Source organism: Alnus glutinosa, chromosome 1 (assembly GCF_958979055.1).
Source record: "Alnus glutinosa chromosome 1, dhAlnGlut1.1, whole genome shotgun sequence".
Taxonomy (NCBI): domain Eukaryota; kingdom Viridiplantae; phylum Streptophyta; class Magnoliopsida; order Fagales; family Betulaceae; genus Alnus; species Alnus glutinosa.
In genome coordinates this window covers 23,515,019-23,533,543 of record NC_084886.1, presented here as the reverse complement: position 1 = coordinate 23,533,543, position 18,525 = coordinate 23,515,019, and the positions used below count along the sequence as shown (strand labels likewise).

Below are 18,525 nucleotides of genomic sequence, written 5' to 3'. Positions count from 1 at the left end.
CAAGTTGGTGGGGCTAGACCTTACACAAAGTTAAAAAAGGTGGTAGCTAAAGGAAAAATGCATTACTATATTATTATTATTTTTTTATTTTTTATTTTCATACGGGAGCCGTGGCCTCTGCTGGCCCTTTAATAAATTTGACATTGTTGCCCCCGAGTAATGATACATGGGGGACGTCTTACCGTCCCTAACAGCCCCTTTGTATTAAAAAAATATGTTTTAATATAAAAATGTCTTTTGATGTGACATTAAAGGACATTTTGCATTAAAACACCATTATTTTAGTTAAAAGGGGCTGCTGGGGGACGGTAAGACGTCCCCCATGTATCATTACTCTGTTGCCCCACTCTCAACCCACAAAATATTTTCTTTTGCCTGGTAAAATTTTCTTAAATTTGCCTTATTAAACTTTTCTGTTTTCCTGAGCGGTCAGCTTTTGACTTTTTTTACTTTTAATTTATGTTTTTTTTCTTATGCTTATAGCTTATGCGTAAAAATATAAATTACATTTAAACTATAGTTAATTAAATTATTTATGAAATTTGTTAGTTATATTTTTAATTATTTGTAATCATTTTTTGTTTTTTAAAAAAAAACTCTTTTTAATCTTGCCCCCCTGTGAGTCGATATTCTGGCTCCTTCACTGTCTTGATCTACTCATCTTATTTTTAAATTCACCATTGAATTTATTGGACAAAAAGTTCCATAGTAGATTTAAAACTTGTTTGTATGAAGATGAGTAATAAATGATTAAGGAATAAATGTCTAACATGTCCCTTTGGTTAATAAATCTTGAGATGTACACTACTACTTTGACTATTTTATTTTGGTTTTGATAAGAAGAAAAATGAAGGAATTTTACTAATTGGTAGAGGTTTCTTACTTCCAATACATACAAGTCTCTTTAATTAAAACTCGTTAAATGTTAAAAAATAAAAAATAAATAAAAAAAACTTATTACCAATAATTTGGAAATCTGTTGAATAGAATTCATTTCTTCTATTTTCCATTTTTTATTTTTTATTTAAAAAAAATAATAATAAAATTCAAAAAATCAAATCAATCAATTGAATTCTATCCATGTTTCGGTTCAATTTCAAATGGGCTCATTTCTTTTTCTTTTTTTTTTTTTTCTTTTTTTTTTCTTTTTTTTTTTTTTTGAAATAGAATGACTTTTTTTAGTTGGAAGCCTCGCAAAATCTAACACAAAGGACAAATTATGCGTCTTTCATGGTGCTTCTCATGCCAGCCACCCCAAATGGGATCCCTCATTCTAGTGCAGCATCAGGATTGATGTTTGATCTCCTGGGGTTTAGCCTGATGGATATGGCCAAGGAGGTATTACTTTTTTTTATACTGGCAACTAAATTTATATATTGAACCTTAAAAATATCCAATATTATATTGAAATAAAATCCATTTCATTATTTGATTATTTCGCCTTGCCCTTTCCATTTTTATTTTGGTTGTTGTTGCAAGAATTAATAAATGAAGCTCAGGTGGACTCTTTCAACTTGCCTATGTATGCTCCCTCGCCCAAGGAGATGACAGAGCTTGTGAAAAGAAATGAGTTTTTCAGTATCGAGAGAATGGAGATGACAAACCCTCTGTCAAGCATTGATGGCCCAGTCAGTGGGCAGGCATGCACGATGCACTTGAGAACTGGCCTGGAAAGCATAATCAGTAAACATTTTGAAGCTGAGATTATCAATCAACTGTGTCATCAATTCCATAAGAAAACTGAAGAGTTTTTTCCGCTCCGCTGGAGTCTTCATCCAAAGAAAGAACTCTGATCTTTGTTGCTTTAAAACGCCTATGATGTTTCGTCCAATGAAGCAAACATAATTTGCTTGTGTTTTTCCTTTTTGCAATGCTAGTTATATTAATGTCCAAAGAAACTTAAATCATAAGCTGCTAATGTTATTAAGTCAAATTCAGGTGAATTTTAATTCAATCACTTCACTTTTTGTTTCAAAGACATGTCAGGCAACGTGAATTCCAACTCAATTCATACCCGTTAGTTCAAACATCATCAATGGGCCAAAGAGTGCATGCTTGTTTCAAGTTTGAGTTCAAATGACAAACAGAAAAATTTAGAAACAAGCTGGCACATTTGTACTCTTAAGCAAGGGTAATGATCATTTTGTGCTCATAATCTACACGTAGTACGATTTTGCATACCAAAAGTGCGATTTTCAACCAAATCATTGAAAATATATCATTTGAACTTAGATTTTTAAAAATGCAGATTGACGGCATAAAAACCAATTTTGCCAGTCACAGAACCTCAAGAAAAGGAAGAAACCATATATCTACATAGCAAAATGATTAACTTTGAGTCCAGTCATCAGCTTAGACCTTTTACACCTGACTGACCAGATGGAATATGCACCACCAATAAAAGAAGCAAATATTACGTACTTCAGTTAAAGTCTGCACTTCCTATTCACATACACATACTAGGGTTTTCAGGGGAAAAAAAAAAGTAAGCTACAGAGATAATCAAAAAAAGTTTCAAAGGTGACAACAAAATGCGGATTTCTCAGCTCCAATGCAATGCATGACTGAATTGGTGCTCCAGAGAAGATAGGTGTAGAGCCCTTCTAACACTTGCTTTATCCTTCTTAATGTGGACCAGCTTGTCATAAACACACCATGGAAAGCTAAGAAAATGATCTCGATTCATACCTTCATTGTAGCAACCCCAGTAAGTGTGATGATATGTAACATAGTACCAAGCTGAGGCTTTGGCATATACATCATCAGCTCCAGAATCTAATCCACTTCCCTTCTCATTGAACCAGGCTCTAGCTTCCTTTCTCAAGGACCTGACAGCCACAGTAATTGCTTCTTCATCTCTCCTCCATGTCTTAGTGAAAGACTTGGCCATTCTCATAATATTCCCACTCATTATTTCAGCCTCAGTTTTGATGCCATAATAGTCCATCAAGTTCCCCAACTTGTAATCGTAACTGCTTTTGTAAAAGAAAGCGTCGTCGATGAAATCCTCAAAGCCATCAACTTCCATGTCAGGGTCATATGACCGCCTTGCCCTTTCCATAGTGAAGGACATAGAAGAATTAGTATTCGGTGCAATGTCTTTCATCTCCCGGAAAAGCTTTCCAATCACATTGTATGACTCATAGGTGGGTTTGTCTGGCTTCTCCATGAAATCAGGATATTCTTTGACATGAAGATTATGTGGTATCACAGCTGGTACGCCAGTTTTTGGAAAGTCAACAGCGATTGAGAATAGCTTTGCAAGCTCTATACATGGGCTACTCATTGCTTTTTGAAGCTCTCTATCAGAATGAACAGTGTGGGCATTGGCAATAATTCCTAAGCTGTCGTTGACTATGTAGTTAACAAAATACTCCTCGACTTCCTGGAGCAGAAGAAATGAACTTCTCTTATATCACAATAAGTTGCAATGTGAGGGTTAAAAGAAAATTGAACTGAAGCTTAAATTTGAATGACATTTACAGCTATATTATGATATGTACAGGAAATGCAACTCAACAATTCAATGCTTTGAAGGATTTTCACGGAATTTCAATCTGTGAAATGATGAACAGTTTAAGCTGCGACATAGTCAGCTAATCTATGCTGTTTGTGTTAAAAATTCTGCCCCTCTGATACAAATTTACTATTCATTTTATACTACATTGAAATTAGGCTTATATATGACCACAACCCTAATACAATGTCAAGTAGTTCCCCTTTTAGATGACCTTTTAAAGCAAAACAAAGTAACAAACTCTCAACTGGGTAGACAAGAGACCATAAAAGATATTTCTTTCCAGGAACAGGGGAGAGCCCATGGAGAAAACCGAACCCAAGACCCCACCCATGCTTTGAAGTGCCTTCAATCCTTGGACCACCACGAAAGGAAATCACTGGAGAGTAGAAAGGCACTCAATAAACCAACATGTTAACCAAAGTGTAAAAATATGCCGCCTTTCCATGCTCGGTTGCCTATATATATTGCATATCATCTGGTCATTTAGTTTGATGTAACACCTCCTAAGCTGGTTTCTTGGCCACACATTCTAAGTTGTTATTTGATATCATACTTAGTTTCTTTCTTCTTTTTTCTTTTTTGTTGTTTCCTTTTTTTCTCGGAGCTGTATCTGGGACATGATGCTCATGATAAGCAAATCCTCTACTTAGCACTAGTGCTTGGAATAGACCAACATTTTCTTTTCCTTCTTTTCAATCTCGAACGTGAATACACACTTCTCACAAGGGCTCTACCTCTCTACTGGATCATGCCCATGAGTTCAATATATAGTTTCTATTTACAGAAAATTAGTTATAAAAAGACTCGAGGTTTGGGGCAATGAAAGAATCATGATACGGCATTTTGAAGTGATAAACTCACTCTCTCCATAATCTATTCCTAAGTGTATTCAAAAGTGAAACAACAATCAATAAGAAATAAGTTCCATAGGCAACATTAATCATTTGCTATTAATCCATTCCAATGTCTCCACTAGAAAGAACTGATTGAAAACCATTCAATATGCAACTTAATCATTTTTCACCATCCATTTGAATGTGTTCAGTAAGAACTGACACTATAATGACTACAAGGCACATGATGTCAGAAAGGACTAGAAATGTAATCTTCACAAATACTATAATGTCATCAATCCACAAAAGGAGAGAGATAGAGATCATGATTAATGAAATGTAACATTGAGATCATCTTCATTGCAATCAAAAAAAGAACCAAAGGGATACCAAAAGAACATAATAGAACCTAGAATATACATTTCTTTTAAAAGAAAGTTCCCATAATTACTTGAACATGACAATATATTAAAGAAACTAATACCTCAATGGTAACATCATGATCCAACTGGATACTTTGTGCTGGGATGTAATCCATTGGTTGGACTTGCCGAGGTGGAATCAGTTCAGGATCCCAACAGACAAAGTAGATATCTCCATCCAAATCACTACCGGAACACTCATTTGGATGAGGTCTTGGGTTTCAATTAAAATTTTGAAATCAGTAATCCAGGTTTACATGGAAAATTTTGTGAATAATACACAGTAATCAAGTAAAAGCAGTACTTCCGGTTATACTTTATAAAAGAACAAGCTACACTCCACCACATATAAATCAATTATTGCTTCCATAGAAAAAGCAAATCACATCTGATCTTTTGCATAAACAAGATAAGGACCATTATCTTTCACTGAACCAAATCCCTAGGTATCATATTGCATTGATACAAATACACAAATTGGTTTTAATGCCAAAAAGTCAAATTTATCTAAACCCCAATTTTAGGACTTCAAGGGAAAGAGAAGTTTCTATGCTGCACAGTTCTTCATTCTCTTGTAAGAAAAAACATAAGGTAGCTACAAACGTTGAACCCAAGATATGTTGTTCTTTCCTTTGTTGGAAAGTTTTGTAGGCACATATCCCAAACCCATATCCTGTCATATCATGTTTTCACAAATGATGAGCATACTGTCATACTTGACAGAAAAATAAAACAGATATGACCAGCCTCATAGTACTCATCGATTAAAAATTAAAGGACTCAAAAGTAAATTTATCCACTGTAGTCAAAGTTACTGAATGTCATATCAAGAATGAATTTTTGCAGCCAATGGTTCACATCCCTAACCGATACCATGTCGTATAATGTTTTAACAAATGACAAGCATACTTCACAGGAAATAAAGAGATATGACCAGCCTCAAGTACTCAACTACTAAAATTCAAATGACTTCATGTAAATTTATCGGCTGCAGTCAGTTAGTCACAGAATGTCATCTCCAGAATAAATTCTTGCAGCCAATGGTTAGAACCTAGCTCATAAACAAAGATGAGGTATCTCAAAAAGACCAGAGAGAAGAAGCTTAAAGTTTCTGTCCTACAATTCAAACTAAGATAAAATTCTGCAATTCAACTTTTAAATTCAAACTAGGGCTCTAAGGTATAATAGACAAACATAATTCACTGATAAGTACTAAGAGATAAATTTACCTAGATCCTCTTTGAGGGAAAACAACACAATCCACCAAATGGTGCAAAGCCGGCACATCGACAGCCCTTAAAACACGCACATCTCCTGGATGCAAGCAGGGGTTTTTGGCAACTACTACCTTCCCCTCAACAACAAAACGCTGATCTGATCCAGTGCTACTGAACATGATGGAATCATTGTAGAACTCCTTATGTCTGGTGCCAGAAAATTTCACAAATACCTGACCATATTCCAAGGTTCTGGTTTCATCCAGACATCCCATCATTGCTCTTCCATCTGGAATAAAGATCCTTGTTTTAATCCGCAATTCCAGCAACTTTGATGCTCGGAACGTCTGCAACATCATAGAAAGAAATGGTTCAGCATCAGGCTTATAACCACACATGAGCATTTCCATCAGAATGTTGGTATTCTCCCCTGGGGACATCATATCGAGAGCCTCCTGTGCCTTTAATGGTTCTGATAGTATAGCATCCAGTTGTTCTACAGCTTGTCTTTGTTTATCCTCAAAAACACGATCTGTAACACCAAGGGTAGACAAAAGACTGATCAACTGGCGATTCAGATAACAAGGTTGAAACTTGCTAAATGCCAAGACGTCGAGTTTTTTGATTTTTGATTTATATTTGGACATGCTTTTCCTTAATGATAATTTCATTGATGAGGTTGGATCAACAGCTACAACACCTTTATACCCACCGTATCGGATCTGAAAGGCAGATGGACTAGTTCCTTTACAGCCACATTTTAAAGCCACTTTCCGGGCAAATTCAGCAGATATTTTCCCAATTCCATCAGAGAAGACATACTTGACTCCACCCCGCTCAACCTCTATATCACGAATCATTTCCATTTCATGCCTACCAACACTAAGAGTTTCTGTGGATGAGCTGAAGGATTGACCCAGCCTGGCAGCATATTTTGCCACATTTTTTATCGAATCAAAATTGCCCATCCACTCTCTTATATAAGCAGCAGTTAGTCCATCTCTTGAAGCAAACATCCATATAGAATTATCCCGCAACTGACTTGATGAGAATGCAAGAGTTTCAAACTTCTTACCAGCGATAACTATGCCATTTCTAAGAATTGACAGAATCCTTTTGTATATTCCAGTTCTCCTATCCTCGTTCGCAGAAGACATACGTGGAGAGAAATCTGTTGAAAATAATTTATCCAACTCCTCATCAACAAATGAGACACGAAGAAAATTATCAATATGTTCAGAAAAATGACGCAGTACACGGTTTGATACATTAATTTCTGGACCACAGAAGTACACTTTAGAAGGTGTTATCTGAACCCTGTGTACATACACCAACCCAGAGTCTAGGGATATAGCAGGCGGCTTTGGAGGATGTCTTGACGTGCAGTACTTTATATACTGTTCTAGGAGCCACCTCGATGGGTTATAGCAACATTCTTTTAAATGATAGAGTTTCTCAAGGGCATGCTCTATATGGGCAACGTCAAACTTACAGGGATCAACCAAGCAATAAAAAGTATTATCAAGTGTTGGCCCTGCAAGATAGCCATTCTGAACCAACATGTTAATTCTAAACAAGATGTCATATGGTAAATCAACACCGGGAGGAGGACCAACAACAGGAACTAGATCCAGATTGCAAGAAAAAGTAGAACCACTTTTCAAAACATATCTTCCTTCAATTTCTTTAAAATAAGCAAAGTTTTCCTGAAAATTTGGAAGTTGGTGACCATAAGGAAGCTCCAAACATAGAGCAGAAGACTGCCCAATACAGCATGATGGAGTAAAATCAATTGCCCGGATCCATTGGTCATCAGGGCTGTCCTTGAAAAAATTGAGAAGCAAATCTTCAGATACATGTCCTGAAGAGCGTGAATCTTTCTCATAGATCCGAGGAGCTCCGAGTAACTAACAATTCAAAAAAGAGCATACATAGTAAGAATTTTATTTTATTTTATTTTTTTATTGGTAAGTTACACACGCACTCAGTGGTACATGAACCCATGACCTCACCCTCCACCTTGCTATAAAAGGAGGAAGCATCAATATATAGCTCAAAACTATGCTAATTAAGCAGTTGCTTTTTAGTACTAGAGACAGTAATGCCTTTTTATTAAAATGTTGCATAAGATATATAACTGTATAAAATATTATTTTGCATAAATTATTCAATTTATATATGCATCACAAATAGTGAACTGATAAGGTCTATCAGGAATAACTACAACTTCTTAGCAGAGAAGATTGAAAAATGAAGTTAGAATTTCCGATTTATGCACAAGGATTAGATGATAAAAGAAGATAGGCTAAACTAAGAACAATAATGAATATGAAGAAGATAGAAAGAGGAATTTAGGCTTATACCTTGCCAACAAGGTCCTCTCCTAGTAACTTCAGCCAAGACAAGCATTGACAACTCCAAAATAGAATGTATTCTCAAATTTACTAGTGATAAATACTCATTAGCTGTCTCTAAAAGTAGTGCCTCATTAAAATTTCTTTAAAGTATTCCATATATTGTTTTTTTTTATAAGTAAGAAAATTTCATTAAAAAAGCGTAAGGCGCCCCTTAGTACACAGGAGCAATTCAGCTAGCCCACATGAAAAACCCAAGAAAACCATAAGAAACTACATACCTACAACACCTAAAACCCACATAAAACCCAAGATACAATAAAAAACCCCCAACAAATACCCAAGATAATAAAATAAAACCCAATAGAACCCCCTATCCAACACCCAAGATACAAAGTAATCCCCCATAATACAATAAAACCCAAGATTCAATAGAAACCTCCATCAAACACACGAGATAGAATAGAACCCCCCATAAAACAATAAAACCTTCCATATATTATTATGTTGAAATTCATCAAAGCCATATATCCGGGTCAGATGAAAGTTCCCCAGGCCTGGAAAGCAGGCTGTGGGTCAGCTTTTCCTGGTGTTTCCTCAGGGTAGAAGAGTTGGGTGAACGACTTCATCTCTCGCTTCCTGCGATGCCGGAGTCTGGGGTGCCTATCTATCCTTCGAAGTCTAAGTAGGTGATGAGGTATTCTAGGAAGAAAAAGAATGCACAGCTGAACAAGTTTTTGTTAGCTGAGTCTTTCGCAGCGATCACCGCCTCTCCTTCTCCGCTGGGCCATCATCCTTCGCCACCTTTGGAGTTTGTGGCAATTAGGGAGCCTCCGGTCAGCTTTTGTCGGCGTGGGTTCCTTCTTCCGCGCAGCCATTCTTCCCCACCGCTTGAGGTGGGTGGATATTCGAGGGGAGGTGATTCCAAAGAGGTTGTAGGTTCTCCTGGGGCAGTGTTCGACACTGCATTGTGCCTCCAAACTGTGGGGATTTCCTTTGAGGGGAACGTAAAGGGTTTTTTGGATGTCATGGCTCAAGTGGTTGAAGGGTAGCGTCATGAGGTCCCAGTCTCCACTCCTAAGGTTAAAGGGAATAGAAAACTTCATAACCTTGAGTGGGATATCAATTATGATGCTAAGAGCCTTGGTTCTACTTGGGGAAAAAGTAAGAGGGTTGCTGTGATGAAATGTTATAGAGGGTTTTTGGGTTTTTGTTGGGGTGCTTTGGGTTTTCTGCTGTGTTTGGGTCTTTATGGGTTTTTTTTCTTGTTTCTCTTGTCTTTTTTGCTCTTTCTATTTTTGCGTCCTTTTGTATATTGCCTATGTACTCAGGGGCACCTTCATCTTTTATAAAATTTCTCTTACTTATAAAAAAAAAAAAAAAAAAAACATTTTCTTTGGACAATGAAGAGGAAGAAAAAGGATCTCTCTCTCGCCAAAGAGTAGGGACTACACCTACAGCCCATTACCAAAAAATGTGAACCCCCTCAGGAATTTAGAGTTGGAGCCGCAGATGGGCCTTCCAATAAATATCTCCAGTTCCCATAACTTTGTTAGGTTGCTGTGATGATTCTCAATCTACTTAAATTATTAAAACACCGAAAAGATCAAAAGCAAGAGGTGTAATTCAAAGTGTAAAACATGCAACTTTTTGAATCTATGAAATAGACAATACAATGCTTTAATAATACTATTGTTATCTAGCTACTGATGCTGTAAAGATAAGATAACCATGAGTTTTTGGGATTAATCAAAAGTAGAATGAGCAACCTGAATCAGAAGATACTTTGCAGTTTGATTGCGTGGGTGATGTAACTCAATTTGCCAAACATTCTCATAGGAAAGCTCAAGCCTGTACTCCACATAATTATGGGACAGAGAAAAATGTAATTTTCGCATTCCAATCCCAAAATTCACAGAAACATTCACCGCTTTCCACAGGATTAAAAATTTCTTTTTCGAGATCTGACAGCCAAAATGCAAAGTAATGTCTTTTATGTTATGCAGAGAGGTTCTTGGCCTTGGTATTGGTACAATATCATGTTCCAGTTGCCGTGCCTTCAGATAGGAGCGCCCATACCATAGGCGTGGATTAGCCAAGGCGATAATATATTCAGCCTCGCTGGTGGTGGTGAATTGAATGATAGCACATGCTCTTTGACCCCCATTTTTATTCCTAACCTTAACAGCAAAAACAGTTCCTGCACCTGTACGTTGCTCCAGATATGCCCTAACTTCTTCAGCAGTCACACTAGAAGGGAATCCATACAATTGAATTGTCTTACCCATCCAATCCAACTGAATATACCTAGACTCTTCTCTGCCATTACAAGCCAGTCATTGAAAATAGATAAGATTTTAATCTAGCATGCATATAATATATTGTAAATTAGGAAAAGCTACAAGTCACAATTTTTATGAAGAGAGTCAATAAATCTATGCAAATGTTTAACAGAAACTGCCAACAAAATAAATATTTTAACAGAGGTTAGAGATCTACAATATTATATATAACATTAATATCTTGGAGCTGATCATCCACTTCTCAAATGTGTCTGTTAGTCCTATAGCTAAACAAGAACCAATTTATGGGGGTGCAAGAGCCACCCTTGTGATAAGTATATTGTCTAAAAGTTTATGGAGATAGGTTGAAGCCCATATCTAAATAATTTGTTTTAAGGTTGAAAATTTTGAAGATGTTTAAACCTCAATCATTTAAAAAGTAAATTTTCCTAGTGGGACATAAATGGAGGTTCACACATTAAAATAACATATATTAAAAAATAAATAAATAAATAAAACAAGGAAGTCTCTATGGATTCCAGAAAGGCAATAAAAGACAGTTCTTATCCAGAAACCAAGTATTTCTACTACATTCTATAGTATGGATCCTACGATGGCAGAATTTTTAAACATGTCTATGAACTTCCAAAGCAGTACATCTATCGAGGGAAGCACAATCTCCCATCATATGGAGTCAGAGAACAAGGTTTGCCTAAGCATGTAAGTATCATAAAATCCATCACTCTTATTGTCTTTGTAAAACTGATTCCCAATCTTAGTCCATATCTTCATTTGTGTTCATCACCTGCTTGTTTCATACAAGCTGCAACCTCGCCTACTAGTCCTGTCATTTTTACCATATCACGCCTAGTCATCTCAAACAATCAAACACACAAACACAAAAATTGAATAATAAGCAACCACGAAAATTTGGTTTCACTGATTTGAATTCTTCAAAAAAAGAAAAAAAAAAAGAAGAAGAAGCAATTGACATATGTTCCTTAATATGTGGAAACACATGTTCTATTTTAAGAGCATGTGAGAATTCACATGCTTTTTTAATAGAATTTCTCCCAACTCTTTTAATGCTTATTAAAAAAACATGTGTTTGTTAGATGCGAAGGGACACATTGTGGTGGAACAATTTAACAAGGGCCCATTTAGCAATCGGGATTAGTTGGGCCCCCCCAAAAGAAGGCATAATACCAATTAGTGGATCCCCTCTACCGAGGTCCCTTAAATCCTCAAGCCACATTGGGCTTACCCTAAAAAAGGGACTAAAGGACCTTGACCCGTCCCAAATCAAATCAGAGCCCAATAACCCCTCGGACTGTTCATTGCAGGTGTGTAGCAGGGAATACCTACCGTTGCCATGTCACCATAACGGCCTACTATGGGACAAATCTGACAACTGCCTACAGAAGGGAATATCTGCTTGCCACTACCCACGTCCACGCACCCTTGGAGGGGCATCCATATTGACAGGATGTTCCCCAACCGAGGGAAGGTCACATGTCCCAAACGGTTGTACAATGAAAGAACCCCACCTCCATAAAAGGACGGCCATTGTAGTAGGTATGCTCTAAGCTTTCCCTTTATTCTCACATCTTGCTTTCCTCCCATATTAAGAGCTCCCTACTGACTTAGCCATCAAAGGTTTCCCCCCCTCACACACCTAGCAAGCTTGAAGCCTCTATTGCTCAGTTTTATGTCCTTGCAGGTGCCCTCGACTGATTTAGCGACGTGTGGTCAACTATACTAGTTGTTTGGCGCCATTTGTGAAAACCCGAAAGGCTTGCAAATTCCCTAGACAAAAGACCCATGCCGAATACTCGGTCAACAAGTGTGTAGATGGACAATGCCGACACCTGCAAGCAACCAAACCCTCAGCCGAACTACCAAAACCAGAGGTTTGCAGAACTCGTGACATAATTGTTGTGCCTCACCGAGAATATGGATCTCATCCTTCAACAGAACCATGAGATGGTACAATGGTTCCAGCAGCACAACCCTTCCTTAGCCCACAATAGCGTCCAGCAACCCCCACCCCACGAAAAAGGAGAAGCAGAAAGCAGAGACCAAGAAAGTGGCATTGGGGACAAAGTGGCAAAGGGTCACCCTTCGTCCCACCAACAAGGCTTGAAGGCCGAACATGCTGAGCACGCAGACCAACTTGAAGCAAGAAGTCGAGTTGATACTCACCTCGACTACAAGCCCAATTCTACGCAACTGTTAAAACTGTGAATGGCAATCGTGATTAAGAGCCTCCTAGAGGGGATGGATATTCCCTTCACAGCCATGGTCATGGTGTCCCCCCCTCCCCCTCCCCCTCCCCCTCCCCACAAAGTTTAGAGTGCCTCAAATGGAGACGTATTATGGTGCCAAGGACCCCTTGGATCATATCGAGAGTTACAAGGCTCACATAGTCCTCCAGGGGTCCCAACGAATGTGCCGAGCCTTACCAACCACCTTGAAGGGGCTTGCCCAACGATGGTTTGGGAATCTGTCGTCCAACTCTGTGGACTCTTTCAAGGATCACTGCAAGCTGTCCCTCTACACAATTCATCGGGGATCAAAACTGGAGGAGGCCTGCAACTTACCTCCTAAAATAGGTAAGACGAAGACCCTCAACGACTTCATGGTCAGGTTAAACAAAGAGAAGCTCTCGGTCGATGACCATGATGAAAGCGTCGTCTTCGCCACACTTCTTAGGGGAATTTGGTCGAGGAGCCCATTCATAAAGGAGCTTGCCCAAAGGACCCCCCCTCTACCCTCCAACAATTCATAGATAAGGCAGAAGAATTCATGAACGCTGAGGATATGATTAGGGCCTTTGTTGAGTAGAGCCAACAGGACAACACTAGCCACTCGGACAGGGAAAGGAAGGAACCCCCTCAAGCATATAAGAAGGTGGCCGATGCGCAACCAAGACGAACCGAGGACTGCCACCGACTCTAGCAGCCGAGGCAAGGGCCACCCCTTTGGGGACCGTTCGGCTTCATAGCTCTTAGTACCTCTGCTGCTGAGGTACTTATGCAGATCCAAGGAGATACGAGACTTCAATGGCCGAGAAAGCTGAAGTCCTCTCCCAACTCCAGGCCACAGGATAAGTATTGCCAATGCCATCAAGATTCATAGCTAACCAACAATGGCCCCCGAGACCCCAAAGAGGTCCTCAAGAGCCTAGAGCCGACGAAAGAGAACCAAGGGCCCTCATAAATGTCTAGCCTCTAGGAGAAAATTCGGACTATAGTAGGAGGATTTGCTGGGGGTGGCCCGTCTAACTCGTCCTAGAAGTCTTATACATGGCATGGCCAAGCGGAGGAAGTTTACTCCCTCAGACGGCCCACAAGGCCCCTAAGACGAAGCCCTAGCCTATCACGTTAACCAAAGAAGAGATGAAAGAAGTGCCGCACCCACATGATGATGCCCTAGTCGAACCCTACGACCTATTGGCCTTGACTTTCCCACGCTGCGAAGAAGTTTCAATGTCTTCATAATTGACGGAACTTTGTAGATTCCGAAGATTTCGGTCAAAATACTTCACCATGAAGTAAAATGTTATGAAAACTTCTCCATGAAGAATGCTATAGGTGAGACAAAAGAAGCGAAAAAGATAATAATAATAATAATAAAAAATAAAAAAATCAGCCATAAAAACTGGGGCCCACCACAAGACTTGTGAAATACAAGTCATCAACGACAAATCTCCACCTTGACTTGAACTTCATCGAGTTCAAAATGCAAATCTCTTCATGACGTCTCGTCCAAAACCCCCAAGGGTAATCATAAGCTACAAACATCAATCAAGCCCAAGCAATGCTTGAACTTGAGAACCGAAACTCGCTTAGAGCACTAACAGCAGATTCCCAACCATTTTCCCTATATTTAGGGAACAAAACTACTTTTTGCTTCCCTATAAAAAAAACATCCCACAATAGATTCTCTTACCTTTCCTTATATCAATTAAATATTATTTTTTTACTCTTATTTTATTTTTTTTCTCTCTTTCCTACATTTGCTCTCTTCCCTATATCAATTAAATATACTTTTTTTTATATTAAAATAATACATAGGGAAGGAATAGTAGACATGTATACATAGGGAATTACTATTTATTCCCAACCCACTCATCTAAATATAGGGTATCTGCTGTGGGAGGTTTTTTGATATTTTTCATGAAATTTTCCCTAAATATAAGGAAGGGAACCAATATAGGGTAACTGCTACTAGTGCTCTTAGTCAACAAGTTCGCTGGATTTTCCGTCGTACCAATTTTGTTCAATGTGATATCTCCCTGTGTCGTAACCAGATGACCAACACAATCTGAATCAACACACCAAATGACACTGCAACCAATATCACTGCCTCTGTCAAAGACTAAACCAAAGATTGTAGCACCCTGTAAATAACGGAGAATCCATTTCACCACCTGCTAATAAACCTTGCAAGGACTAACAACATTGACTGCCTATGAAATATCTGGATGAGTGTAGCGCCCAACTACACTAGAGTAAGGTACATGCTACATGGAACGCTCCCCCTCCTCGCCCTGTGGTGCTAACATTGTTGAGAGCCTGAAATGTGCGTCATACGGAGTACCCACTAACCCAAGAATTTTCTTCGCACCACCCAAATCATTCATTTCAAACTCATCGCCCAAAAGAGATTTCAATTTCTTAACCTCAAACATGCTTTTAGCAGCAATAAGCATGTCATCCACATAGTGCAACAAATAAACAAAAGAACCATATGAAAATTGCCCGTAATACACAAAACGCTTGTACCACTGTCCCAAAGATTGTTCCAAGCCATACAACGATCTCCTCAACCCGACAATCTCCAAAATGGACACAATAAATCCAAATGTGCTGTCGCTGCCCTTGAGTTTTGATCCAGCCATCACTGCCCTCGAACTTCGATTGCGCCTTGCAGCTTTCGACACGTGTCTCAAGCCAATCCGAGAGGAGAGAAAATTAAGATCATGATAAGGCTACGAATCAATTGGAATCCTATGGCTCAGATCAAGCCATGAATCGACCACGAGAATTTAGGGGCAACAGGTGGACCAATTTACCGAGGGCCCATATAGCCCTTGGGCCGAGTTGGGCCAGCTAGAAAAGGATGCCCAATACCAATGAGTGGATCCCCTATACTGAGGGCCCCTAAATCCTTGAGCCACATTGGGCTTACCCTAACAAAGGGCCCTAAGGCCCTTGACCCATCTCGAATCGACTCAAAGCACAATGAACCCTCGTACTGTTCATCGCAAGTGTGTAGTTAGGAATCCCTGCCATTGCCACATCACCATAAAGGCCTATTACGGGACAACTTTGACAACTGCCTGTAGAAGGGAATATTTGTTGGCTACTACCCACGTCCATGCACCCTCAAACGGGGGTCCGTACTCATAGGATTTCCCCAACTGGAGAACGCCATGTGCCCTAGACGGTTGCACAATGAGAGACCTCCACCTCTATAAAAGGACGGTCACTATACCAGGTTGCTCTAAGCTTTTCCCTTTATTCTCACGCCTTGCTTTCCTCCCATATTCGGAGCCACTTAGGCATTGGAGGTGTCCCCGGTTGGCAAGCACCCAAAAGCCTTTGTTGCTCATTTTTGTGTCCCTCTTGCAGGTATCATCGGCTGATGGTCAACTGTACTAACACATGGCAATTTTATAGAGCGGATAGAGGAGGAACTCCCTCTATCCCTATTTGAAGAAAAACTCTTAGCAAAGCAAACGTACCGAAAGATTTAGGAGAAGCTCTGTTTTGGTTAACTAACCAAAAACAGAGATGGATCGTATATTTATAGCCAATAAGATGATGAGAGTTACAAGAGAAAGAAAAGACAAATTCTGCATATAAAAATACATAACAGAAAACTATTGAGGAAAACAAGGAGGCTTTGACACTGTGCTGAGATTGAGGAGGAGTCAGCAGGAATCCGGGAGAATAGGCGGCATGCACCAGATGCAGTTGTGGCTGTGAGAGGGCTACTGATAGTAGTAGCGTGAAAACATGAGTGATTGGGGGGATCCTATTCTGCTTAAATGATATCAATTCGATTCCGTAGCCTAGTTTCAACCGATTATCACAACAATTAATATAAGGTTTAACCTGGCTTAGCTGGTGAAAAAACATTTAAAAATAAATAAAAATAAAAATAAAATCTCTTAGCCATTGTAGTGGTGGCCTGCCGCCTGCGATCACATTGTTAAAAGTACATACTATAACTTTGATCACCTTCACTTGCTAACAAAACACACAGACGCAGACACCAAAACTGAACTTGTTGATAAAAAAAATGGTCACCATCAAAGTCTCAAATCTCAATAAACAAGTAGGACAAAGTTAAGGAGAGTAATTAATTAAATCACTGATTAAGAACCCAAACAAACGCAGATGAAGAGTCTCACCAGAAAAAGCTCATGAAGAATGTTAAGGACCAGAGCGACTCTGACAGCGTCGGTTTGTCGATCAATTCCTCAGGCCGGTTTCGATGTTTGTAGTAGCACGTTAATAAACTTCTTTTCGCCGACGAAATAGTATGCTCCTCCTCCATTTCAAAATTATTATCAAAATTTGGTAAAAATTTCAAAAAATTATGACTCTAACAAGTTTAATGATCTATTGAATATTTTATTATTTTTTAATTCTTTTAATTTATTTTTTTTCTCTCTTCATTTTGTTAGATAAAATATTTGAAAATTAATATTTAATTAAAATAGAGAAATATTTGAAAAGTTTGTTGTATGAAATTTGTTAAAAATGATAGATAAAATAACAAAAACAAATTATTTTATTAAAATTTAGAAAAAAAAATTTGAAAAGCTAAGTTGGAATACTTTAAGAAAGGTAATTTTTCCCTGCTTTGTCACGGGACTAAAACAATTACTGCTACTTCAAAAAAAAAAAAAAAACAATTACTGATGACGTCTGAAGCTGACGTTGTCGTGACCTCCTGACGGCCAATGGATTTTCGTTGTAGAACAAGCTCAGACGATGTGATACTGACACGTTTCGAAATTTCATTGGATATTTCATTGGATAATGAGGCGAACAGTCACTTCAGTCAATGGAGTTTTTCACTCTGGGGCGAGATTATTGTGTGCTTTACCGTTTTGGATTACCGCTCACTCAGTGCGGAGCTGTAAATGATTGCTTTCCATAGATAGACTAGACAGGAGGACCAAAATATCCTTGGCCTTATTATTATTTATAGTACACTACAATTGTAATGGGTGAACCTACATGTGTGGGCCTTCCATGAACCTTTCTTTTCCTTTATTAGCTTTTCCAAGTATCCGTACAGTTGGTAATTAAAGAGTGGAAATCCTGTACAACAGTCATCACGCTTTACACCAGTGAAAGGGCAACGAAATGTGACCTCGTTAGCATAGAGAGTTCGATCGTTGAGTTGTCACGAGAGTTTGATTGGCAAAGACATGTACATAACAGAACAGATCAGAGTAGTGGGTTGTTAGTTTTAAAATTAGTAAAAAGTAATGATGTGATATAAAATAAAAAGAATTTGTATGAAAAAGTGAAAAAGTTTTATATTGTAGTGAATTTTTTTATTTGAATAGTAATAAAAAATTATTTATGTAATATAAAAAGTGAAAAAAGTATAAATGTTTTGATGTTAATTGGTGGTTAAAAATATAAAAAAGTGATTAAAAATTTACATGAACAGTAACAGCACTATGCTGTTCTGTTCCGTCCCTAAACAAACAAGCCCTATGATTCTTCGTGCGCATTATTTTTTATCTTTTTAGCAACTTTTTTATAATTTTTTTTGGGGTTAAATACCTATTTGTCCCATGTGCTTTACGACCTTTATTTTTTATCCTTTTAGATTTACTTTTTATTAAATTTGGTATCTGTAGTATATA

The 18,525-nt window shown here is 38.3% G+C and overlaps 1 protein-coding gene across 2 annotated transcripts; it reads right to left on the bottom strand.

The window, feature by feature from the left end:
- Nucleotides 1–2,296: 2,296 nt before the first annotated feature.
- On the bottom strand, nt 2,297–17,195 carry LOC133877447 (RNA-dependent RNA polymerase 1-like). Of its 2 annotated transcripts, XM_062315766.1 has the most exons (6): nt 17,050–17,195; nt 10,116–10,665; nt 6,705–7,899; nt 6,005–6,524; nt 4,838–4,988; nt 2,297–3,385 (listed from the first exon to the last, which is right to left on the bottom strand). In XM_062315766.1, exons 2-6 carry the CDS (start codon nt 10,632–10,634, stop codon nt 2,543–2,545), a joined length of 3,228 nt encoding a protein of 1,075 aa, XP_062171750.1. In that variant the 5' UTR covers nt 10,635–10,665; nt 17,050–17,195; the 3' UTR covers nt 2,297–2,542. The 2 variants fall into 2 exon arrangements, with proteins under 2 accessions (XP_062171750.1, XP_062171741.1); XM_062315757.1 differs by having other exon boundaries at nt 6,005–7,899.
- Between the last annotated feature and the right edge of the window lie 1,330 nt (nt 17,196–18,525).